Source organism: Xiphophorus couchianus, chromosome 2 (assembly GCF_001444195.1).
Source record: "Xiphophorus couchianus chromosome 2, X_couchianus-1.0, whole genome shotgun sequence".
NCBI classification, from domain to species: Eukaryota; Metazoa; Chordata; class Actinopteri; order Cyprinodontiformes; family Poeciliidae; genus Xiphophorus; species Xiphophorus couchianus.
The window spans coordinates 21,453,063-21,479,228 of record NC_040229.1 but is presented as its reverse complement, the minus strand read 5'-3'; the positions used below and the strand labels follow the sequence as shown (position 1 = coordinate 21,479,228).

Below are 26,166 nucleotides of genomic sequence, written 5' to 3'. Positions count from 1 at the left end.
ACCTTTTTTCTATGCAAGATAATGCTTGTAAAACACAGCATATTATGAGTTTGGTCTGTCTGTAGCGACATTAAAGGAAAAAGTGTTTTTCGAGAAAATAAGAGCCTATATTAAAATACTGTTTAAAGTATGGGCAGTTATAAAGCTTCCAGCCTCCTGGGACACATTTTTAGTAGCCATGGCTTAAAACACAACGTATTGGTCATTCATCGGCTTTATGTGTGATGGGATCTGGATTCACGGTTCAACTAGGGTTAGGGTTGAATATTAACTAAACCACATAAAAATGCGGCTAAATAGCCTTAATATGATTATAATATTATGGGTAAAAATAGTACATGACCGATTTTTTTTAATGCTGTTGGTCAAAATGACGGAGAACAAAAAAGTCTAGCGCAACTAGAAAGTGACAGTAATCATATAACTCTGAATTAAATGACTTTATTTACAAATTAAAATTATAGAAATATGCATTATATAGAATACATCCATCCATCCATCCATCCACCTCGAACCTGTACCTGTGTTTGGCTGTTTGTTTTTGCCAGGTCGTGCTGATTCTTGGCCATCTTCTGACTGAACCTCTAGCAGGTAGGAGCTGCGGGCCTCCCGGTCAAACACAGTTTCTGTGTAGATGATTCCATTTTGGGGGTCGATGCGGAAGAAGTTGTGGTCACCACTGCTGTCGCTGAGCAAAGAGTAAGTGATCTGAGGACCACAGATAATTGAAAATGTAAACCACCACAGAAACAGTTGAAATTAAATCTGGATCTGTATCTCTTTATTAAACTAAATCAATACTCTCAGCTTTACCAACACTTTCACAATCATCCAGACAGCTGCTGACAGCGGCATTCAACCATGCTTTGAAATTCTGTGATGAAGGTAGAACAAAAATTCCCCCAGTGGAGGAAATGAGTTGTGATGCTACATAAAGCTGCTTCTGCTGTGACATGGATGGTTGAGCAGAGAAATAACACTGTGGATTCAGCTGCAGAGCTTTTCCTTCCTACTTTTACAACACAAACACAAACAGATCTGCATGTACCTCTCCGTTAAGACCCAGGTCTTTGTCATGGGCAGACACATGGAGAACTGATGTGCCAATCTGGGCTCCTTCTGTTACCGAGGCCTCATAAATAGAGGATGTAAAAAATGGCACATTGTCGTTGACATCTTAGGACAAAGAAGAGATTTATTGGCTAGTTAATAATTTCTTTTCCACACATTAAAAATAAATTCTTGGTGAGATTTGCAGCCTCTGTAGCTGTGCAAGATCTAGAAATATACGATACATCTTAACTAAGCTTGCTGTCATTCCAACATATATGCATATGTTACAAATAAATTTAACAATAAATGCAACAGCTAGAGGATGATCACTTCATCATGTCTCTCAGGAAAACCGATGTGTTTGTTAAACCCACGGCAAATACATTTACTTCAGTGCTGAAGATACATTCAAACAAACTGACAGATACAAATTTCTTACAATAGAAATAGCTTTGAGAAGTATTAATCCTTCACTTCTATATTCAAAGTTAATGTTATTTATAGCAAACCATGAATGTTTCTATGCGTTTGCAACTACAGAAACCTACTAATGAAATTATGAAGACTACAAATCTACTGTCAAACAATTATAAAATACAAGTTTAATACCTGTAATGTTGACGTATACTCTTGTGAAAGCTGCTAGAGGGACTGCAGCCACATTCTGAGCCCGAACCCGCAAAGAAAAAAACGGAGTGATCTCATAGTCCAGCGGCTCTGACACCAGAATGGATGCAGAGCCATCTTCCCGGTTCGGGGAGAGATAGAAACGGACTGGCATGTTGGTTTCAGGTACCATCCCATCCTCAAGGTTGTAGGTCACTCTTGGGTCACCCAGCTGAGAGGTTGCCTTGATTGTCTGAAAAAGGACAAAATATAAAGTAAAAAATTTCAAATCCCAGGTTTTGTGGTGAAATATCAAAAAGTGCTGGATAAAGCAAAGTAAAACAGAGACACAGACACGTTTGTTAATACCCTTACAGCCAGCACCACCCACACTACGAGAAGGGAGCCAAGTGGCCAAGGGGGCAACAGAAAGTCAGGCTTGTAAAAAATCATTCTAACTATAGTAATCATAATAACAACATGTTTAAATAAAACTAGAAAATTACTGAAGAAATTTAAATGGGGCCTGCCAAAAGTGTGCTCCAGCTAAAAATTAAAATAGACTATTAAAATTCAGTCCATAATCAGGTATGAAGTTTAATATGTCAAACTTTGGCATAAAACATAAGCTCTTTTGAAATACTGCTTACCTGCTCAGATACAAAAAAAAAATTACAGTTGGTAAATTTTGCAAAAGTAAAAATCAGATGTTTACTTCAAGGCACTTGATTACCAAAAAAAGTGCTCATCTCTTAGCAACAGATAAACAACAAATATTGTTATTGTTCAAAAAACCTAAGATTTCTTCTGCTCTTTTGAAATACTACTTGTCTTACACAATTTAATAATTGTGCAGTTGGTGAATTTTCCAGAAAAGGGATTTTTTCGTTGCCATTGTTGGTGAATATATTATAGAACAGGCATTAAACACAAAAGTAAAATTTTGATTTATACTTCGTGGCAGTTTGTTACCAGAAACCCCCCACCCCAAAAAACGCTCATCTGTTAAATACAAATTAATAATTTTTTTATAAACCACAAGCTCTTTTGAGATACTGCTTATATGCTTAGACACAAGAAATTTACAGTTGGCAAATTTTGCAAAAGTAAAAATCAGATGTTTACTTCGTGGCACTTGGTTACCAGAAAAGGCGCTCATCTGTTAGCAACAGATTAACAACAAATATTGTAATTGTTCAAAAAACATAAGATTTCTTCTCCTCTTTTGGAATGCTACTTTACACTACTTAACATGAACTGTGCAGTTGGTGAATTTAGCAGAAAAGTGAAAATATATATATTTTTTCTCATTGGTGGTAAATATATTATAAAACACATATACTTGTCTGTAGTCAGTGTTTTGTTGCATTTCTGTAGATCTAACTGGAAGCTCTGCCCTACTCTGCAGGAACCGAGAGTTCTGGCATCTCTGTACTTCTCTACATCTCTGCCCTCCTCAGTGTCCTATTGGTAAATAATCCTCTCTGAAAACTGTCATGTGTGAGTGAGACACAGAGGGGGAGACAAAATTCTATCTCTGTTTTGACACAGAGATAGAAGTTTTGATTTGAATTTCGCTTATTTTCACTAATTATGGTTACTTGAAATGCCAACGGAAGTAGTAAAATGCCAACAGAAGTAGCCTATTGCTATGGCAGGCCCTGAATATGTAAAGTATATTAATACATAAAATCAATACAAGTGTAACTAATTTGCTCTAGAACGAAATTAATCTCCTCCAGTTTCCCCAGAGGTTCCAGTGATCTGTTTGATTAAGCCTCAATATCAAGTTTGTCAGACACTCATGTATGGACAAAGCTTCAAAAAGACATCAAGAGTAACAGGTTGTTGCCTGGTATCGTAAAAAATGAGGCTGTTATTTCTAGGTTGCTATACCAGTTAATTTATCTGAATGTCTGGCAGCGTATTCAAAAGTTTTTTTTAAATTAAACTGAATAGTTCTTATTGGGGTTAATCTTATTTTGGTAAATTTTAAAATCCAGACTATTAAAATCCAGTACATAATCAGCTATAAAGTTTAACATGTCAAACTTTGGCTGTGAATGATGTGTCCTAATCAATTGTTCCTTTTAGATCATAAAGTAAATCCATAAACACACAAGCATAAACTTCTTACAAATCACTTTGCCCTTTACACTGTACAAGTTGAACAGCTGAGATAATGAGCTCTGTGTGCCTTCAGATCATGCAACGAGGGTTGAACAAAGGTGCATGGCTAACAACTCAAAGCATAGCTTACAACATGCATAGGATCAACCCAATCTGTCATTAGTGCCTTTAAACTTTTGTCACTTTGTAGTTACACCTTTAGCAGATCCAAAACAATAACCTCAGGAGGATCTACTTTTTGAGCAAAAAAAACCCTTGACTTAAAGAATTACTTTAGAAAAAAACATATTTTCTTTCTTGCAAATAAAAAAAAATCAATAGAAATTTTATATTTTTACATTACATACTCCAGGGTTTACTATGGCAACTTCAAAGCTGCAGAAGTCAAAATGTTGGTTACAATGGTGTTATAAAGAATTATCACAAAATATCTAACAACAAGCATTTTAGTGGGACCACCATAAAACAAAAACAGTACAAAAAAAAAACAAAAAAAAAAAGACCTGATGGAATACATCCACATCTTTCTATGAATTTGTCATCTGATGGCACCTGACCTCCTGCTTTCCAGTAGACAAGAAGGCTTGAATGGTTTCAACTATATATTTATTACCTGGAACCCATAAAAATCATTAGTGCAATAGGTGGTGTACTTCGAATTATAATACACATTCAACATGCATATCAGAAAAGGGAACAACAATCTGACGCTCTTTGGTTGAGTTTAGTTAGTTCCTGCCAAAAAGACTGCATGTCAAACCAGCATCAGCCTATGATCAGCAAAGAACCACTGAGCTGCCTTAACAGCTCAGTGGCTCCTTTCAAAATACATGGTAAATACTATATATAAAATATGGTAGTCTATAGACTTTGATCAAAAACAAAGAGGGATGTAGACTCTGGAGGTTTATTTCTATTGCACTGATCATGATGAAGCACACTTAAGAGTACAGTTATTATGGTGTAGGGGCTCCTATGGACACTTAATGGCATAATCTTATCACAGTAATCTAATCACATCTGTCAGAATGAATTTGTAGGGTCCGTTCACTAATTACATCTCATTTCACAATGCACCCTCTGAAAAGAAATGGCCGGTTGGTTAATACTACACTAATTCAGGGCGTATCTACATATAGCAATCTTCTGTTTCAGTAAAAGTTTAAAAGATTATAAAAAAGCAATATCCAATTTAAGCAACCGCATTAAGATGTCTGTCAAAGAGAATATGAAGCTTTGTAGATGACTACATTAAAGACTTTTCTAGAAGAGCTCAAACCCTTTGACCAGATGTAGTCACATGAACACTAAACATTAAGACTTAATAAACACCCACCAACAGGGTTTATAACTATGACTAATGGAATTTTTTAACATAACAATAGACTTAATACCTACGGAAAGATAAATACTGCAAGTAGTTATACATTTCTTTTATGTTAAATATTTCTTATTCAATTGTCATTACTTTACAAAAATAATTTTTTCAATTTTTTGTATTACTGTATGTTTGTGTCAAATAAGTCAAATTGGGTTGACAATGATGTCATGATTGATTTGTAAAAATAATAAAATGGGTAAAATTTCCAAACAGATGAACACTTTTCATAGGTACTGTGTATTTCTTAGTATGTAATAAGTCTACATAATTTATGTGTTTCTCTCCTGTAACTGAATTACTGAAAGAAAACATTTTTAACGATACTCTAAGTTATTGAGATGCAGCAGAATATTCATTCTTATCAATAAAAAAATGAAAGAGGCCATTTTGATTTTCATCCAGTGATTTAATCTTGCAAAAGATTTTTACAACCTACAGAAATGCTACTACCTGAACATCTTGATCTAGTTACAGGAAGAGGCACTAATGAAAAATGTGGAATAACAGTCTGGAGACTTCTGTTTAATTTTCTACGCAGAAAAAAAAAACTATTAATAATTAATTACCTCTAGAAGCGCCAGCAGTGTTCTTTCCTCATTTGGACACAGTGAGACAAGCTTTCTGCTCCTGCAGTCTAATGCCAGCAATGCTTATAGGTTCTTGGTTCTAGCTTCACGCTCAGCTGCTTTGAGATGCTAAAGAGCTGGGCTAAAAGGAACAGCTTTGAATTTAGGGAAATGTATTTATTCGCTTTTTGCCAAAAGTGAAAAGACATCACACTCATCTATGTTTGAACTAGAGCTTGAAGGCGATTAGCCTAGCTTAGCATAAACAAATTGTAACAGAGTTAATCTGGCAAAACAAATGAGATGCAATTTGTTAATTAGTGCATTCCAGGACTGCTGTCAGGCACATTTTTTCTGTGTTTGGTCTAAAGCCAGTTGTATTTTATTTACTTATTTTGCTCAAGTTGAGCAAATTAACTGCAGGCTACAGATCAGGGTACAGTGTTAGGGTATTTAACTAAGTGATATATGTCTTAAAGTTCAAGTGAAGAAAGCCAAATCAAATAAGGCCAAACAGTTTCTTACCTTAAGGCAGATCAGGCAACAGAGTTTTACATGCAACAAGCCAAAACAAAAACTGTATAAAACTCCATTTGTAATTGTAAGAAGGGGAAATCAAAACTGTCATTCAGTTTTGAGTGAATATTTGAATGACTGTTAAAGTATGAACTACAGTTTACATAATATCTAACCCAGTGATTTGAGTCTATAAGTAATCTCTCTTATCAGTGGCCCTCTCCTTGGACTAAAGGGAATTTGCAGTCTAAAAATTGATTAATATATATTTTCTTAAATATCAGAGATATTTAATTCTTTTTAGTAGCAGCCACAAAGTTAGAAAACCTGCTTAGCATATGAGATTCTGTGTCAGATTTTGCTTACTTCAAACCAATGTGCTTCCAGTTTTTTCTCAGTCCACTGACAAACATAATGTGATCTGTGACATCATCGATGCACACTTCAGTCACAAACACCAAACAAGCAGCTAATTCAAGCCTTAAATAATAAAAGAAAAATCTAATAACATAAGAGTGACACCATACAATTAAAGATGCAAATTGCCTTACCACTATAGGTGTATCCCTAGCAGTGTTCTCAGGTATGACAACATTGTAGCTGTCTTTTTCCCACTGAGGAGGCTGATTCCTCACATTAGTAATGGTCACTGCCAGCTCCACGGAAGTGTTACGATTTCCTCCATCTGTTGCTATAATGTCCCGTGTTATATAGGTTCTCTGTAGAGACAGTTAACAACTCAGGTGTTTACAGGATTAAGAGACATAATTAATTGTTATGTTTACAGAAAAAAAAGAGCAATTAATAGTATACAGCAAAACCTTGGGGTACAGATGCTAAGAACAAAAGCATATCTCATCATGACATGAAAATAAAAGTTGCCATCTCATAACAGGATATTTTTCTTGTCATCTCAAGATAAAAAAACCCGTCATAATAAAGAAATCAAAATCTGACACTTTGCAAGAGAAGACCACCATTAATCAAGAGCAATACATAGAAAATTAACTGATATTTGTTAATAAAATCAATAAGAAGTAATTTCTCCCTTAATATATAAAATATCATGAAGTCCAGAGGTGAAAAAAATTATCCCCATCGTTAGGCGGTGAAGTAGCTCATCACAATGACTCTGTTAAATCCAAAATCCAGGAGAGAAAATGTAATTTTACCCTCTCTTTGTTGGTTTTTAAATCTAAGAGGCATGCTCCATCGTTCTGCACCCTCAGCCCATCTTTTGCTCCAAAAATGGTCGCTTCAGCTTCAACCTTGAATCAGTGTGACCAGCGGGATAAACTTTTGGGATGTCCCAAGGCTTCTCATTTGCAATTCAAAAAAAGATTTGTAAAGCAAAGAATGCATGTCCAAAAAATATTATCGGAGGCTTATATTGGAGGCTGAGACAAAGTCTAACAGAGCTTCAGTTGAATTAGCATAGCATGTAAAGCAAGAAGAAACATTTACCTAAACTGATAGTCCAAAGGCTGTCCAGTGACTCTTTTTTTGCTTGGAAACCTTTCATTCCTACCTGAGGTTTGGTTTTTTGTTGTTTTTTTTTCCACAACAAACAAATGTTCTCATATCATGACAAAACAGAACAAATGGAAGCCACAAAACATGAGCAGAGTTTAGAGTTTTATACATTCATATACAGCCAATGCGATTAAGGGAGTCTAAAGTTGGCCAATAGGGAGCAGTGCATCCTTTGTGACTCCAGAGACTTACAAAAATGTACAAATGTAGGAAAATATTATTTTTAACTGGCCAAGAGTTGTTTTGCACATTCAGGATATTTACAACATGTAGCTGTTTCTACAAATTAAATCAAATTTTAACATTGTAAACATTTAGTATTGAACCTGAGGACGATGAGTTATTGTTTATTGCAATCAGAGGGAAGTAAAGAGGCTAACCTTCATGAATAAAATAACCTACTGCAGGTGTAAAAGTCTTTCATAGAAACATAATATTATAAATAGCTTGAACTGTCAGAAAAATATAATTATTTTACACGACTAGTTTACTGAAAAGAGAAATATGCTTAATGTAATGAAGAGTTCATTGAGACTGAATAAAATGTAGGTGGTTGACCAAAGTAAGACGAAGAGCAAAGAGACTGTGGACATTAAAAGTCACAGTTCAAGTTGCTTCACACTCTACAAAGTCAACAATGTTGAAAACATTTATTAGTACTTAGATTACTGGGACTGTTTATCAAAGTTAGATCAAGCTAACATTAACATTAAGGGAAACATAGGGCACTCAAAGTACTTTTTTTAATGCTTATACAATATTTTCTTCTTTTCTACACTCACAAAGAATAATTTAAGTCAGTTCCTAAGTTGCACTGTTACCTGTTTTTTCATATTCATGTGAATAGCAAATTATCATAATACAAGTGTCTGGTAAAAAGGAATGTGTTTCAGTTTCCAAATTACATTTATTATTCACAGGAGTATTTAATTATATTTGTGAACAACTCTTTTGAAAAGATTAAACTCAGAACACAAAGATTGCAATCTGTGCTGTCCAATGTGATGATAGCTGCTGCTGCTTTTTTAAATAAATGAATGTCACACCGAATATCTGAAACATCCGACAAAGGTTTTAAATTAGATTTGCAATAAAGGTTTTTTTTTTTTTTTTTTTTTTTTATCTCAGCCTGAAATTATCCATGGATAGTCTAGATACAGCCGTGCCAGCCTTTCCAGTCCTTTCCACCTAATTCTCTGTGGAGATGTAGCTACTGTACAATGTTTTGACACTTCATGAACCACGGCTGTGCAAGGCACTGTCTTACAGTGGGACATAAAAATATCTGCCTTTGTACAGTTGCCCTTATCCTTCAAATTCAGCTGAAGCATTGGATTTATACTGGTAACTGTGTTTTATTTTTATTTTTTTACTGTAGTTTAAAAATGGTCTGGTACTGATTACTGTGTAATGAGAAACTGACAAGTAAATCAAAATAGAGCGTCATCTCAGACCAGTTATACATTTTACATGAAAACACAAGTGCTTTAATGGTTTCCGCTGCAGCATGATTGAAAGATGATTCAAACAGCTTCTGAAAGTATCCTAAAATATGCAGCATCATCGCTTGACGAGGTTTTGGAGGCTTACTACTTTTAATTTTGCATGAAGTTAGCAGTGAAGTCATAAGGCAGATGTAGCTGTGAATTTTCGATACTGGCACGCTTAAAAGCATGTTTAATAATAAACAACCCTACAGTGCAAAGGTATGTGTCTGCCAAAAGAACAACACTTTATATATATATATATATATATATATATATATATAAATGAGAAAGAAAAAACAGGGTGCTGTGGCTGTGGGGTTAGAAAGCGTTAACAACACATAAAAAATGTAAACAAAATGTGTTGCAGAGCTGAGTTAGATGATAAACAGTGGGATAAAATCCACTGGTTATTACTTAAACATATTTCTTTTACAAAAATATGGCTCAATGAGTCAACTGTATATTCTGCCTGGATGGATGGATGGATGGATGGAAAATAAAAAGTACTGCAAAAATGCAAAAAAAATGAGACAGCTTTACAAACTAATTGAATCTTTTTTTGCTGTCTTGATGTTGCTGTAATTACATGCAGTCTGTATTTTTGTGGCTGTCACGAATAGAGATAATGTCGTTAAACACGATGAGATTTACATAATTAGACACAACAGCAACACATATTATAATGTGCCATTAAACACATTATTTTATGTATTTAAATAATGCACATAAAATAATCAGGACCTGTTGTATCAGGACAACAGGATGCTTCCTGGATGCAATTAAAGACAAAGTTCAGATTGGTACTATAGGAAAAATGTCAGTCGTGCAGCCAGAACTGGAACATCCAGGCAGAACCACAGTGACAAAGAAGTTGCTGCACTGACAAAGGGTCACATAGGCAGATGGCAAACAGAGTTGCTCCTTAAAAAAATATGTTGTTCCAACAGCGATAAAAACTTTAATAATCCATACTGAAAGGGCTTGAACTTTCAGTATGGAAGTTCTTTTTTGGCTAGAATAAGAATACTAGCTAGGAAAGAACAGGATTAATTTAAATATTTTGGATACACAGCTTGGCGTTGCTTTTTTTGTCTATGTTGAGTAAATCGGATCTGTGCTAAGTCTGATAATAAATGTCTAAAATTAATTCTAGATTGTTTTTAAACACTTTCACTTTAAATCAAATATATACCTACATTACTATATAACCATTTAGACTTTGCTTAGATGCATTTTCAACAACGAAAATGTTTACCGAGACGTTATTTTTCCATAGCAGAGAGATTTTACCAAACATTAGAGGCAGCACCAAAGAAAAAAGCACACATTTAAAAGTAAACTAGTTTCTGCTAAGATGGCATATCTGACACAGGACATACATTCGTATCTGGCTTGGGAAATTTTTTTTTTAAATCACCAGAGAAGTAACAGCTTAACCTGGTGTTGATTTCACCAGATACAAAGCAGGTACAGTGGGTTACAGCAAACTTGCTCTATTTTGTCCTTTTGGATTGTCTTCACCCTCACTCGGTGGTGGCCCTTTCTGAATTTTAATTGTTGGCAGTATCTTGAAAATCTCAGATTAAATACATGAGTCTAAACTTTTTAGGTTGTACACACAAAGACACAGGTAAGAGTCGCAACTGCACAAATCCAGCTAGCATAAGACGCTAAAGACGTTAAAATATCAACTCCATATTCATCTTATCTTTGAAAATATTAGTAAATCCCTTTTACAGTGCCTCTCTCTGATAGAGACATATTGTGACGTTCCCTCTGCGTTTAATTTAAATAATGAATGGCTGCTTACCGCAGGAACCCTAAAAAGAATATGAATGCTGTTAATTCCAGCTCCTACAGAGATATCAGAATCAGCCAAAATCGGTATAGGCAGGTTAATTCTTTGGGGAAATTGAAAATCCTAAGCAAGGCACAAATCCCTTCTTTTTGCATATTTTGCCAGTATGGTAAGTGACTATCTTGTAGTGTTCTGTTATAGTTTGCATTAAGGCTGCATGCATAATCATCCGGTCTTTAAGATGTCTTTAAAGCATTTGTGACATTTTAGGTTGCAGAATGCAGCATGCTTCCCTTCTAAAATGTGAGATTATAAATGGTGACAAAATTGTCTTAAATTCAATACAAGAAAGTCGCAGTAATTAAGGATGCAGCTGCTCTGTGTGATAAATGGCTTTCTAAAATGTTTTCCATCCATTAACAGTCATCAGCAAGGCAATAAGTACTTTCTTTTATAACTCAGTCTACCGTGATACTCTTCAAATATACCTACAGAAATCTGACATTGTTAAATATGCTTTAAATCATTTGTTTAGCTTGAATTGTTTTCTCTCTGTTTTTCCCTCTGTGGCATTTCCCACAATGCAGCACCCCTGGGAGAAGACATACAGCAGAATGGTAGTCACAGACGAAGGCACTTTGATGGGACTTGTTCATTAACTTTGTTGACACAAACCCACGGGCTACCATCTAATGCATCAAAATTGATGCAATAGATGGTGGGGGTGCATGTGTGTGTGTGTTGGCTAACATCTCTACTACATTCTGACTAACCTGAGATATGGGCTGGTTGACGTAGACCCATCCATTCACAGGGTTGACCCGCAGGTACTCAGGCTGCTCCACTGACATGGAGTAAGTGATGGCTGCGTTAGTGCCAAAGTCATCGTCATGAGCTGCCACACGGAGGAAACTTGTACCGACCAGTGTGTCTTCTCTTAGAAAATCTACAGAAGACAAATATTTTCTGCATGAATCTTGTTCACTGTCAGATTTATGTAAACATCTTTTCATATTCCCCAGCGTAAGGTAAAAAACAATAAAGATCAAAACTCATCTAGTTCCAATGAGAGGTTTGCACAAACTTACCAATAGCATGAATGTAATCACTGGCTTTTACTTAATTATTTGAACAGTTATTTTTCCAGGGTGGAATGAGCCTACATAAGACAGCTTCAATTAATTTTGTAAGAATTGGATGAATAATTTGGATTCTGGGCTTTTACATACACCCTTAGAAATGTCTCTTAGCAAATTGTGTCTAAACCATCCACTTTTTGTAGCCATCAGCTAGCTTCTGACATGTGTTTGGTTGGCTATTTGCCACTCTTGCTGGCAGAATTAGCACAACTCATTTAAATCTTTGGTTTCTGCTTCACAAATTCCAAATATAGGCCTCTTCAGATTCACTGCAAGAGTGACAACTACTGGAAATTCTTCCTACCCCACAGCATCACCGACCATGACATCACCTTAAAGATACCTGGATATGAAAACATTTAACTTACCTTTGGAATAAATGAAGTATTTTAGAGTAGAACTGAAAAAAAAATCTGATGCTGAAACACATAATTATGTCCAAACATTAACATTTTGACTCCAACTTTCACCCTCAGATAAAATATATGGTTAGGTAATTCAGAAGGAACCAAATGGAAACTGCAAGAGCATCATGGTTACTGTCTTCAATGAAGCAAGTCTCACAGTGCCTTGGACTGAAAAAGTGACAACAAAAAAGAAGCACTAGCTCCAAATAGCTCAAGTGAAATTTGCAGCTGCCCACATGGACAGCCAAATGTACTCCAGAGAGAAGTTCAGGTGAGCCAAAGATTCACCTAAATCTTGATATTAAATTGCTTTACTTTATGATCTTTCCTGCCCAAAATTAAAAGACTCAAATTAATCATTAAAATTAAAAAAATTATAATAATTCTGATTCTGAAAAGCCTTAAATCACATCCATGCCAGTGATGATTGTATGTAAACTTCAACTGAGGTAATGTGGTCAGGGGAGGACACAGCTTTAGTATTGGCCAAGGCAGTTGTTATAAACTATATCTTCTTGAACTATCTACCGTCTTGAACTATCTACATTTCTATTAAACACATTAGCAGGAAGCTGGACTAATGGCCTTTTTAGGACATTTTAACCAAGCTAAAATGGATGTGCTCCACTATTAATTACCTACAATCAATTAGAGAACTAGGAGCTGAAATCTTTTGTTTGTGCATGAAAAGACATGCCATAGCAACACATAGTGAGCTAAAAATAATTTGTACTTTTAGCCATTAAAGTCATCAAACCTTTTCTTCAAATATTCACCAAGTAATGCTCCTCATTTGCCCTTTTTTAAATTCAAATTGTTCGATTAAATAGGATAAAGGGCATGCACTGAGACTTCTGCCCTGCCTATTCACGCCTGTATTGTTCAGTGTTCTGTCTGTGCTTCAGTGTTGCTATTTTTGGCTCATGAATAATATATGTTTAACACTTACACTCATAGCGCAAATTCTCAAACTTGGGGCTGTTATCATTCTGGTCCAGTATCTGGATGGCAAGCTGACAGATGCCAATGAGCGGCTCCTCGGCCCAATCAGTGGCCGTTACTGTAATTGAATACTCTCTCTGCCGCTCCCTGTCGAAGCGCCGGGCTGTCACAATCACTCCTGTAAAGTCAGAAGCATAATCAAGGCCCTTCATCAACCCTCTGGCAAATATACACACATGATTGCTTATAAATTCACTCATCCATTCAGTGGTTCTCCAATTCTCTCACTTGAGTCCGTCCATCCATCAATCCATAAATCGAGACAAGTAAACAATTATGAATTTATTCTGAGCAATTCGAGCCTCCCTTTGAAGAGCTGCATGTCTTCATGATTAAGATGAAGAAGAGATAACCAAAGCTTGAAAGAAAATGATTGATGGAATAACATAATGACTCCACATATTAACATTTCAAGCAGTCTTGTTCAACCAGTTTCTTCCACTGACGAGAAACTATAAACCTCGTCAGACCTCAGCTCAGCTGCAGGTTTTGTCACTAATATTCTTACAAACTGGACATCTCATTTTAAAACTGTAAATAATTTAACATCTTATCTAAGGACTTCCTGCTTTACGCATAACTCTTCTCTCATATTATATTTTGTTTTACAATGATCATTACGGACGTCAGGTACCATTTAACAGCAGATCTGTCTATCTACAGGATACTCTGTGTTTCATGTATAATTGAGACCAATTTTGCCCTGCAACAATCCACAACTCCCTACCTGTCTCTGGGTGAATTCTGAAGGCAGGCATGGCGCTGTCTCTGTGCATTAAGCCATATTTCACTTTTCCATTTGCTCCCTCATCTGCATCCACTGCATGCACTTGCAACACAAAAGTCCCTGCTGGCTGGTTCTCCAGCACTGAAGCTTGCTCACGGTACTGCTGGCACTGAGATAAAGAGCGGGGAGGGAGAGAGGAAGAGACAAAGCAGACACAAATAATACAAGGAAGAATTGGTACATATACTGTCAGAAAGTCTTGCATTAATGAGAATACAAGGATCAAAAAAAGTCATTTCAAACAGTTTACAGGTCAGGAGGACAGGTAGAGTAGCTTAGATTAATTACAGAGCCAGAAGCACATAACTGTGTAAAAGAAATAATTTGAACTGATTTATTTTGAGGAGCTTTGGTCTTTGGCTACAATTTCAATCTATTCCCCCTAATGAACATATTCCCTAAATTAAGAATGTCCCTCTGGAGTCTTCTTGTGTTGCATCCATATATATGTAAGCTACTTGTTTGATAGAGTGACCATGAAAGACAAAAACAAATTGAGAACAAGAGTTTAAGAGGGACAGAGAGATGAGCTGGATCAAAGGACGTGAGCAGGGGCAGAACTGTAGCTGCTCACATTAACACCTAAAGCCTAACTTGATATTTATAAAAGTTGCATAGTTCTCATATGGCCAAAAACACCTTAGGAGTGCAGGCTCCACGTGAATGCGTCATCTACGAAGTTCGAGTCATTCCTAATTAGGGAGGAAGTTCATTAAACAGGTGTAGTGTATTGTGATGATATTGCACTTTTATTCATAAATTAATTGAAATCCCGACAGACTGCCTAAAGATAGAGTGGGTTGTGCAGGCTAATCGAAACCCATGGGAAAACAGAGAGAGAGAAGCCTGGGAAATGAGAATTCCAAGAAAATGAGAGCTAGAAAGGGGAAGGAGAGGAGCAACTGAAGTTCACAGAAACAATCAGACATACGAGAAAATGGATGACACTAACAAGGTCTAAGTCAGTTGCCAAAATAAAAAAAAATATGACATTTTATACTTCTGCGGTTTCCAGATAAGTCTCCAAAGATTCCAGCAACATAGAAGCAGATTATGAAGACATAAACAGCCTGAAGAGGTGGTAGATGGTGGAGTCGCAAAAGTCAGGCATTTTTTTTTTCCTATTGATACTCTCCACCACAATCCGGAAGATTCCAAGGCATTCCTAGATCAGAAGACAGATACTGTCCTTCCATTTAGCTGTGAATCTCCTCCTAGAGGGACGTGGCTGGTAAACCTCCAAACGAGGCGTCAAAACGACAATCTGATCACATGACCAAACCACCTCAACTGCAGTTCGTCTTTGAAATCTCACCCTAAGACTGAGACCAGGCACCATACATAACAAACTCAGTTAGTTGCTTTGACTGGTCTGTGATTTGTTCAGCCATGTTGCATATCTTGTTAGCAGAGGTGAAGGTTGGAACATAAATGTACCAGTAAAGTGAACTTTTTTTTGTCTTAGGTCCTCTATACTACAACATACCTGAGCAACGCAGCCTTTAAATTAGATGACGCCCCAATTTATCTATCTCTATACCATTCCATCCTGCCAAGGATAAACAATTCTAAAACTTGTCCACTCTAGGAACAGATTGGTTCACAAGCTGGAGGAAGCAGTCCACCTTTCTGTCTGAGCACCATGACCTTAGAGGTAAAGGAGGTGGCTCCCATCCAGACCATTTACATTCAGATTCTTATTCCCACCACTGCCCACTGAAAGTCATGGCCCTAAAGTGCCAACAGAAGCACACTGCAAAATCTGCAACAATGTGACCATGAGGTTCCTGGAGCAGACACTCTCCACTTTTATTCGGTTACTTAGTTATTTTGGTTTGATCAGGCATCCTGATCTGTCAAAATTGCTTTATGCAAACAAAGTGTACCAGAAATACATGCTCACACAGTAGAAATAAGGCACAATTTGAAACATTTAGAAAACCTCATAAGGTTAAATTAAATTATACAGTAGGTGGGGGAATTTCTTAAATGATTTAAATGGTAAATGTAATGAATGTATGCAGCGGTTTTCTAGTCATACAAACTCCTCAAAGTGCTTTACACTCTTGCCACATTTGGCCAGTCACACTCACATTATGATGTGCAGAAGTGCTTTGCCTAGGGACGCCTCAAAACACGATGGGTGGAATTGAACTTTTGGATAACAAGACAACTAGACTTTACTTTGAGCCACAATCTTCACCATAATTTATTATATTACCCAACTGAAAGGGATACAGACTAATGTTTGTGGTATGGGGTATAGAAAATGGGTACCAAATGGTTCGCTTCCTGATATGAAATACAAGTAGATTAGGACAAAACCGTAACACATGGGTGCAAAACACGGTTAGAAATGAACAAATGGGTGAATCAATCTGGTGCCATAAGGAGAAGAAATTTGCACAAAATACAACCTTGGCAAATTGTACATGTTTCCCATTAAATATTTATCTATTTGATATGGTGGAAAAGAAAGTGGTCTCTTATTTCTCATCTATAAATCAGCTGTTTCCAAAGAATTACTGAGACAAGGCCAAAAAAGGCAAACACATTTGGAAGCTTTGGTTTCATTGATATCAATCATTTCTCTTATTATTATTATTATTATTATTTTTGGCAACCTATTTTGTTGGAAAGTACCAATGAAACTATGTTATCCTTCTTTTTTTAATAAATTTGATCTTGCTTCCAAATGTTTGGCTTGTAGTGTACATAATAAAGCCTCACAATAGCAATAATGTTGGATCAAACGTTTATGTTTACAAAAGGAACACAACATTAAATCCTCGCTATTGTGCTGGTAGATTAAAGAGGACATCACTTTGATCCAGTGCTGCCACGTGGTTGCGCATAGAGTAATATTTCAGTGTAATTTCTGAAATAAATTGCCAGCAACATTGGAGCAACAAAGACATTGCCAAACACAGGTATTGTTTTTGCAAAGATTCTCACCTGCTCAAATATTGGCTTGTTGTTGTTAACATCATCAACTCCAACAACGACCCGGGCGGTAGAGCTGAGAGAGTGTGGCCCGCCTGATGCATTGTCATCTGTGGCTGTTACGTTCAGGACGTACTCCAAGCCTTGAAGCTTTGGCAGGGGAGTGGAGCGCAGACGGATCAATCCTGCAGAGACCTCAGACCCATTAATATACACATCATAAAATAGGCTGCGTCCTAATAAAGCATGTGCATTCTTTCCATTAGTCATTAAGCAGGACGTTATTGCCACACTGGCCTTGCTTAGTGAGAGAGCAGCTATCGTTAAAACGCAGCAGATAATTCCTTCTGCAGCTATTTTTCTACGTAGTTTGAAGAGTGAAATAGAGAGGGGTGGAGGAAGCACCTCTACAGAAGTCCACAGAAAGGTAAAAATCTGATATGCAGCATACATCCAAAAACTAATTTCACAGTTGTGGTTTTGGTACATTTCTGATACAATAATTGCTGTGAAGATGCACTGGCAGCTCAAGAATTTGAGTGAAAACAGGAAGAAGTGAAGAGGGTCTGGTTCCGAGTCAACCTAGCTCAGCAGAAGCCTATTAGCCGTTCCTCTCAGCTCCTGTGTCTGCTTTCATGTAACAGTCAAGATAAAAGGTCGGATAAAAGGGTGGTGCATCTGAGTCAACATCTTTCTTGTCAAAAGTAATGTAAAAACATCAGAGGTTGCAGGACGAGCAAGCTGCCTGTGATGTGGAGGAGAGTCATTGAAGTGAGAGCATGGGGAGTTTTCTTTTTTTTTTCCATTCTCTTGTTGGATTTTTATTCATCTCTTTTTAAGGCACTTGATTAAAGACAATACAGCTTGCTGATACACACAGTTGCAAGTGCCTCACTGTTCTTCCTCCCACTTAACTTATAATTCCAGCTGCATGCAGACCAGAGTAGGGAATAATGTATTAATGGAAACACCTGACATTGACATTACTACAGCAGTATATTAAAATAGGTCAACTATAAGATGTACACAGTAATTTTCCCGCCTTAAATGTCAACCTTGTTTGTCATTGCAGGACTAGCTTCTCCAGCTATTAAATTTAGCTTTTCTGAGAGTTTTCATGAGTTTGGCGTTTAAAACAGAGCGAAAGGTAAGGAAGTTGGAAGTAAAGATGCATTTGATAATTATAGAAATTGATACATTATAATATTAAGATATGTAAATATGATACTTATTTTCATTATGAGAACATAGAGAGAGGACGGAAAAGAATATAAAGAGATGACACAAAGGAAAGAGAAGTTGGCAGAGCACAGCCTTGAGATTGTGAGCTATGATAGAGCAGTTGTTGTGAAATTGAATTGAAAGGGTTGGGTGACAAATGTCACAGAGATTTCCACTGGTTTCGGATCAAAGGCTAAATAAAAAAGATAAACTGTGCAGTCACCAATGCTAGAAAGCAGAGAAACACATGGAACATTTTTTTCTCTACACCAGCCAAAAGGAAAAAAAGAGAAAATACAACAGAAATGTGGAAATTGCCAAAACAGTGTTATAGAATGTATTCATAATCCTAACAACAAAGGGAGTGTCACTTAAAAAGCACTTGAGAAGAATTTATAGTTTATAAATTAGAAGTTTCACTTTCATTCTGCTTTGACTTTGAAACCAAAGGGCATTTAACACACCTCTGCAGCAGCAGCATGTTAGAAAAAAATGCATTTGATTTGACAGAAAACCTGTCAATTAGTTTGAGAGGTGAAAATATAATGTCAGGCTGGAAATTAAGAAATATCACCTTTCTGGCTGTCAATGACAAAGTTGCCCTCTTCGTTCCCTGCGGTTATGGAGTAGGTTATACTGTCACCATCTGGGTCTTTGGCCAAGACTGTGGCAACAAGAGTGTTGGGACCAGCGTCCTCGGAAACAAATGTTCGATATCTGCAAGGATTCAAAAAGAACTGGGTTATAGCGAGAACCAGAACAAATGAACCATTTAGTAGAATTGATATAATAAAGTCCTACACCATTCTGGCATAGTATTACAATTCAGCTTGACTGGTCTGCAGAAATCCAGTGCCATACGCAGCAATCTCCGTTGCACTGGTAGCTTTCTCTCAGAGCAAGAGTGATCATTTGAACTTTAGTAGCTAGTCTGTTGGATTGGACCAGGGATAAGTGAGCCTTGGCTGCCTGTTATGGTGCTGTTGAGTGACCACTGTTCCTTTATAGATCTCATCTGAGAAATACTGCTCACTGCACAGCAGCCACATTCATGAGAGCTACAGTTTTTACAAATTCCTGACCCATTCATACCGCCATCACAATTTGATCCCTGTCTAACTCTCTCAAATCCCTCGCTTGCCCATTTTTCCTAGTCCTAATGCATTAACTTTGAGTACATCATGTTCACTTGCTTTTTTCATGTCCTCTACCAAATGTCATAAAGAGATGCTGCAAACAAAGTTGATTATTGAACTGCGGCTTAAAATGTCCTGGTGCCAACACAGAAGTCCAATAACAAACACCACTCATGGTCAGATCAGGTGGGGACAGGAGAGCAAGCTCGAAATGAATCTTAATGTCTAATTGTATACATACTGTATATACTGTTGAAAATCACGGCAAAATTCTTGGTTCTTCTGACCTCATTCTCTAAGAGTGTTTCAACTGCACATTTCAATGAGAAAAAACATTTACCCAAAACGTTTTATTTAACACATACTGACCATTCGGCTTGTTGGTAACCTTTCTGACCAAACATCTGTGATAGCACCATCCAGAAACTCCAAATTGCTTTTGTCTTACAAAGACTAAAGCAAAATCTCAAACGCTTACAATCTAGCAGATGTGCTTATTTCATTCCTTTCTGTACTTCTGACACAATCATGTCTCATAGGTGTATAGTCAATTCTCAGCTTGACTTGATTTGCACTCACACATCCACAGTAAGAAGTTTTATATACTGCAGACAGGTGCCTTTTCAATTCAAGTGCAATTGATTCAATAGGCCAGAACTAGACAGCAGGCAAGTTTAAAAAGCATCTTAAGGACCTCTGATTGAAGTGGGATGTACTAGAGCTCAACTTTGAGTGTTCTTATCTAAAAGTAATAGAGTCGATTTTTTAATTTAGTAACAAAACAGCTCAATAGCATTTTTTTTAATCTAGTGCCATGAAAAAGTATTTACCATTTTGCAGATTTTAGTCAAAGAAATTTTTATATTAGAATAAGATCATCTGAATAAAGATTTTAAAAAATTCTGTTGTCATGATGAAGAACCTTATCCCAACCAACCTATAGGAAACACAATAACTTACTTATGTTACCCTTGGTGAAAAAGCTGCCATCAAGCATCTCTAATAACTGGCTGAGTCTTTGGTATTGCTGTGAAATAACTTTAGCATATTTGTGACAACTGAAAAGCTTTCAGGAATGAAAAATTGATGGAGGGACCTTCTCCTTCAGGATTTTCAGGTCGAGAGTGAAATTCATGTTTGCATGAATTGTTGCAGGTAGTCCAAGTTCTGAGGAAACAAAGCAATCACAGACCATCACAGTTACTGTTTGACTGTTATAATTCTGTTTTTCTGAAAAGTACTATTGGATTTTAGCCTATTGTAAAAGAACCCAGATCTCACAAAAACAGCTTTTGTTCAAATTTTGGGAAAGTCTTGAGGTTGGTCTTTGTTTCCATTTTGGTTAGCCGTGGTTTTCACTTTGGAACTCTCTCACTTTACTTCTTACAGTTGAATCCCAGACATCAACTATAACTGAGATTTGCATAACATAAAATAAAATTATAATTTAAAAATCTTTTTTTCTGGCTGATTTTTGTCTAGCTTAATAATATCAAAATTGAAGAAATTCATAAAGGTGCAAAAACTGGAACTGTAAAGACATAATGAGAGAAAATTGACCAACATAAAACAAAATGTGGCCTGTAAATCCACATGCAATTCATGAGCAGACGACATAACACAGAAAGACAGACGACATGAATTAATACACTATCCAAAGCATCAGCAGGCTGATTAGACGTATGGTTGTGGCTTTTACTTGTCACAATGATTTAACCTGTCCTCTTAGCTGGCCACAGCTGAGACAAATGATAATGTCTGCTGGGATGTTGAAGTCATTGAACAAATGCTGCTTCTTCAAGCCCGGCCCACTGTGGGCCATTTGATCCAGTGCCTTTTAAAATGTCAGCAGTGATTTGCCATCTCTGTTGTGCTGGGCAGCAAAGATGGCCGGTGAGACACAGGAGACTGATATACCGCTGTGGCACAAAGAACTGTGGGGTGGAGATGAACCCTGTGACTGGGAGGGAGCTGAGCTGTAGTGAAACAGGAAAAAAGAGGTGAGGTAAGGAGCAGGTGACGAAGGCGAAGGCTGAGACTGAAATGACAGTAAAAGTTATATGTGGGGGTGAGAAGGGAAAAAAAGAGGATAAAAGAGTATGGCTGATAAAGAAAAGCGGAATATAAGAGGGGGCGGCGTTCTCGCTGAGTTTCAGCTGACTCGTCAGCAGTACTCATCCACTGTGAGATTTGGTGCCATTTCTGCTGCTAAAGCGTGTAAGTATATGTGCATGGGGTGGGGTGTTGGCGTCTGTGGTGAGGGGAGGTGGTGGGGAGTGATTGATGGTTTACAGGAGAATGCTGATAGGCGATTCATCTCCGCCAGCCACAGCAATCTCCGTGGCAGCATGAGTGACCTGTAATCCGTCACCCGGCTCAAAGGCCACCTCTTCTCAGCTTCTCCCGGATAAGACACATTCACTCCCTCCACGTTACTTCCTAAAGCGTCTCAGTCAACTGTGAAGTTGCGCTCGGCTCAGAAAGAGCACGCCTTCCTGTCTGTCTGCTGGCCGAGACATCTGCCTGCTTGCCTTTCTTTGGCCCGCGTGCCTGTCCTTCCATTACATCAATCTGTTTTAGCCTTTCTACCACTTATTCAAATGCAAACTGACAGGACATGCCAAGAAACATAAGTCTGTCTGCTGATATTCCCTTTACAAATGTCACAATTAGTTTGAGTTGAAGAATAATTTCATGAATAAAATACTGTTCATCTCTCCAGCCCTTACATGTGCTGTTTTTGGACACGATTTTCATGTCTTCCCTCGTAGCATATATCTACATCTCACTAAGCCACGCAATGACAAAGCACCCAACACACAGTATCTGGAATAATGCCTGCATTTCTATCAGTCTGCAGCTTGTCTGGCAGGAGCATTTGTCTGAATGCCGGCAGGCTGCTCTCTATATCTGCATATCTGACAGGCTGTCTTCTGTCTGTTTTCCGCTTTTGGTATTCTCCACAGGCTCGCCTGCATCCATGTTTCCGCGTGATTTTCCTCCGAGCTCTATGTTCGCCTGCCCAACTCTCCACCTCTCTGCCCACCTGTTTGTTTAGCTGCGTGTCCGCCCACCCACCGAGACGGACGCCCCAACAAGACAACAAGAGCATGCAATGGAGGTCTGCAACAGTAGTCTAAAGAGGTCACTGAAAAAAGAAATTGACTGCCAGGTCAAGAAGCTCACTCATCCAGAGAAAACAAATGCAGCGGAGTCACAGTGACAGTTGCAGCCCACCCACTCTTTCAGCTGTGCCAAAAAGGCCAGTGGTGACAGTGTGAATTGCATCCATATGTCAGATTACTGCATACCTTTAGAGAAGGTGCAAAAAAATAAAATAAAAAATAACCCATAGGGGTATGTGCGATTGCTTCAATTCGCCACAATATTTGTCTGGGATTGTGAGAGAAATGAACAGTGTTTTGATGCCAGATGACAGTGATTAAAACAGCTAACAAACATATTGAGTTTGTCTTAGCGGTCATGGTTTTTACTTGACGTAAGTGAGCCACAGTTTACGACAAGACTGCCAGCATCTAACATCACTGCAATGAATCGCCTGAAGGGAGGCAGGTCTGAGATATGTGATGTAACGTCCCATCCATCTGTGATGCAACTAGTCTGCTAGCTTTGACATAATGAGATGTGATCAGCTGGTGGATCAGGGTAAGACCTGGAGAATTATTTAACCTTTTCATTTTGGTGAGTAGCATTGATCTTTGGAGCTGAAATCAGTCCATGATTGAGACTCAAGCAATAGAAATGCTCAACCACAATAAGATTTACAAGCAAATGGAAACATAAACAGAATATTTTATGGAAACAGTCAAAATAAATTAACGATGTCTCTGACTTTGCTAGATGCTTTCAGTCCGACGTATACACAAGCTGCACAGGCACATCTCAATAAATTAGAATATTACCAATAAACTAATTTGTTTTGTAATTTAATTTATTTAAATCATATGGATTCAATACACACAGAATATTTCAAGCATTTATTTCTGTTCAAGCAAATGAAGTCCTACAAATAGGCTTCGTAGAAAATGTACACAAAAGTACACAAGATCAAAATAAAACAAAACATACCACCAGGTGGACAACTGCTGACCTGACATTTGTCCAGTAGACACAAGAAACGTAAACCTTAAAAGGTCATTGCTTAAGAAGCTGGCTGTTCACATAGTACTGTATCCAAGCACAGCAGAAAGTGAAAAATGAGTGAAAAAAACAAGTGGTAGGAAAAAAGGACACAAGTAATGGGGCCACAGACCACTGCCTCTATACTATGCCACATAGATGCAGTAATTCATGTAAAAGTCACTGAACTCATATGCGGTGCAATATATGCTTTCATTGTTACTTTTTAATGCATTAATGCATTTCTTATTTTCTTAGAAAAACATTTTCATAAGCTGTGAGCAATAATTATATTGATTTGCAGAAATACGTGATTGAAATACATCACTTTGTGTGCAATGACTTTGAACTGAATTAAAAAATGCATTAATTTGTTGATGAAATTCTGATTTACTGAGTTCCACCTGTATTATAAAACAGTGTTTCATAATCATTGTAAGAAAAACCTTGTTTTGTGAGAGGTTATTTGGAAGAGGTATTGCTGTGTGAAATGTTTTCACACAAAAACTATACACATAGTATATGTAAGTACTGTATATATTACAAGTTAAAATGCATCTACAGCTCTTTAATGAGTAGAACCAAGGCAAAAGCAGAGTAGTTTTTCTATATGTCTCTAATGAAAACAACTTTCTTTTGTGCCAATTACAAAAAGAATTAACAGAAAAGTTTTTTTTTTTTTTTTTGTTTACAAAAGTTTATTACTACTAATTTATCCCACCAGATATTGGTTGTGTATTGGAAGCCTCCAAAAACAGAAAAAAAAAATACATTCAGCTGCCCCATTAACTCCAAAACAAAATGAGAGCAGGGTTGTACCAGACAACCTAAAGGTTATTCTGTTTTTATCTCTGCCTGTGTTCATATTTTACACCATAACAATAAATGTCACACTGCTGTAAGCAGGCAGGCCTTGTTAAGCTCATGGTAACAAAATATTTTCATTATGAGCTATGGATTTCCAGAAAATAAAAACAGTTCAAGACAAATATCTAGCGATTTTCTTTCAGTTAGGTAGAATGTTGCTCTGAAATTGACGTTTGAGAATCAGCATGTTCCTTTGTCTCTGTTTTGTCAACAAACACGTTAATAGATTCAGACTAAACTTCTTTGGCACTTACTAGAGGACAAGGAACTGGCAGTTTCAGCGGTCCCATTGCAATTTCTTTAGAAATTGTCTAATCAAGTTCTAAGCACCTCTTGCATTTGTAAGCAGTGACTCTGCAACATGCAGTAAAAGGCACAATCAATGCAAGTAAAAGAGGTTCAAGAAAGCAATGAGAGAAAAACATCTTGGTTGGCTAAATCAAGACTCCTAGAAAAAGATTATACCCTAGTCAAATAAGTTCATAAAGGTGTTATTTATTATGCTTATCAAAAAATATAAAATTGAAATAAAAATGGAGAATAGGTACATAAAGTCAAAGTCCAATTTAGCCAACTTCTTTTCCTTGCAATTTAATATGCACAATTTAATCAAATTATTCTCCAATTTCATATGGCAAGCTAGAGCCTAGTAGTAATAAACATCATCCTTCACCCTTAATTACAACCCTGATGAAGACACATTTTCAGCATATTAAGTAAGAATGGAATGACACTTTAAGAGTGTTTTAATGTAATCCTCAGTGCCACAGTAGAACAAAAGGTAGAAATTCTGTCTGCTGAACTATTTCTATGAATATTTAGGTAAATGATTTGAATCATACAGATAAAAGTCCAAATGATGGCCCATTTCTAGTTTTCTTTTAGCAGATTTTTGTATTTAAAACATTCCAATAGTGCAAAAGTTTATTATGGCATGCCCCCTAACAGTTCCTCTTTCGAACAGAAACGGGCCCAGAGCTGCACAGTTCATCCACCATACATAACACTCATCATCAGATTCTTTTGCTCATATTTCTCATTTATCTAATATCAAACCCACTTTGAGTGTTTGTCGCTAAAAGTCTGAATCTTAGTTACATTATTCTAAAGAAAACATCTTAAGTTAAAACTCCCACACGCTTCATATGAAGCTGAACAGTCAAAGCGCAGCCACGTGATTGTGAACACTTTTCACACAACGGTGCAGAACACCCGGGGACGCCCGTTTCAATTCATTATACGTCACGCCCCTACCTGCAGGGGGTTCCCACTCCCTTCCTGCATCCTCCGTTTTGCTTTTACAAAACAGTCGTAGAAAGAGTGCCGCACTCTTCTGCAGACAGCATCCTCAGTGGACAACAACATTGCCTTGTAAAGAATGTTTTTATTGTAATGTTTGGTGTGGACACCAGGAAAAATAGTCTCTACTACGGAAGAGACTAAAGGGGATCCTT

The 26,166-nt window shown here is 37.1% G+C and overlaps 1 protein-coding gene across 2 annotated transcripts in view; it reads right to left on the bottom strand.

Moving 5' to 3' along the window:
* The window catches only part of LOC114133680 (neural-cadherin-like), a 134,840-nt gene that overhangs the window by 51,042 nt on the left and 57,632 nt on the right, over positions 1-26,166 (bottom strand). For both annotated transcript variants that reach the window (XM_027999763.1, XM_027999771.1), the window contains exons 7-15: positions 19,144-19,286; positions 17,361-17,533; positions 14,346-14,514; positions 13,566-13,736; positions 11,844-12,016; positions 6,804-6,971; positions 1,663-1,912; positions 1,049-1,176; positions 522-708 (exon numbers count right to left, since the gene is read on the bottom strand). In XM_027999763.1, coding sequence (XP_027855564.1) covers positions 522-708; positions 1,049-1,176; positions 1,663-1,912; positions 6,804-6,971; positions 11,844-12,016; positions 13,566-13,736; positions 14,346-14,514; positions 17,361-17,533; positions 19,144-19,286 — 1,562 coding nt within the window. The remainder of the gene's footprint in view (positions 1-521; positions 709-1,048; positions 1,177-1,662; positions 1,913-6,803; positions 6,972-11,843; positions 12,017-13,565; positions 13,737-14,345; positions 14,515-17,360; positions 17,534-19,143; positions 19,287-26,166) is intronic.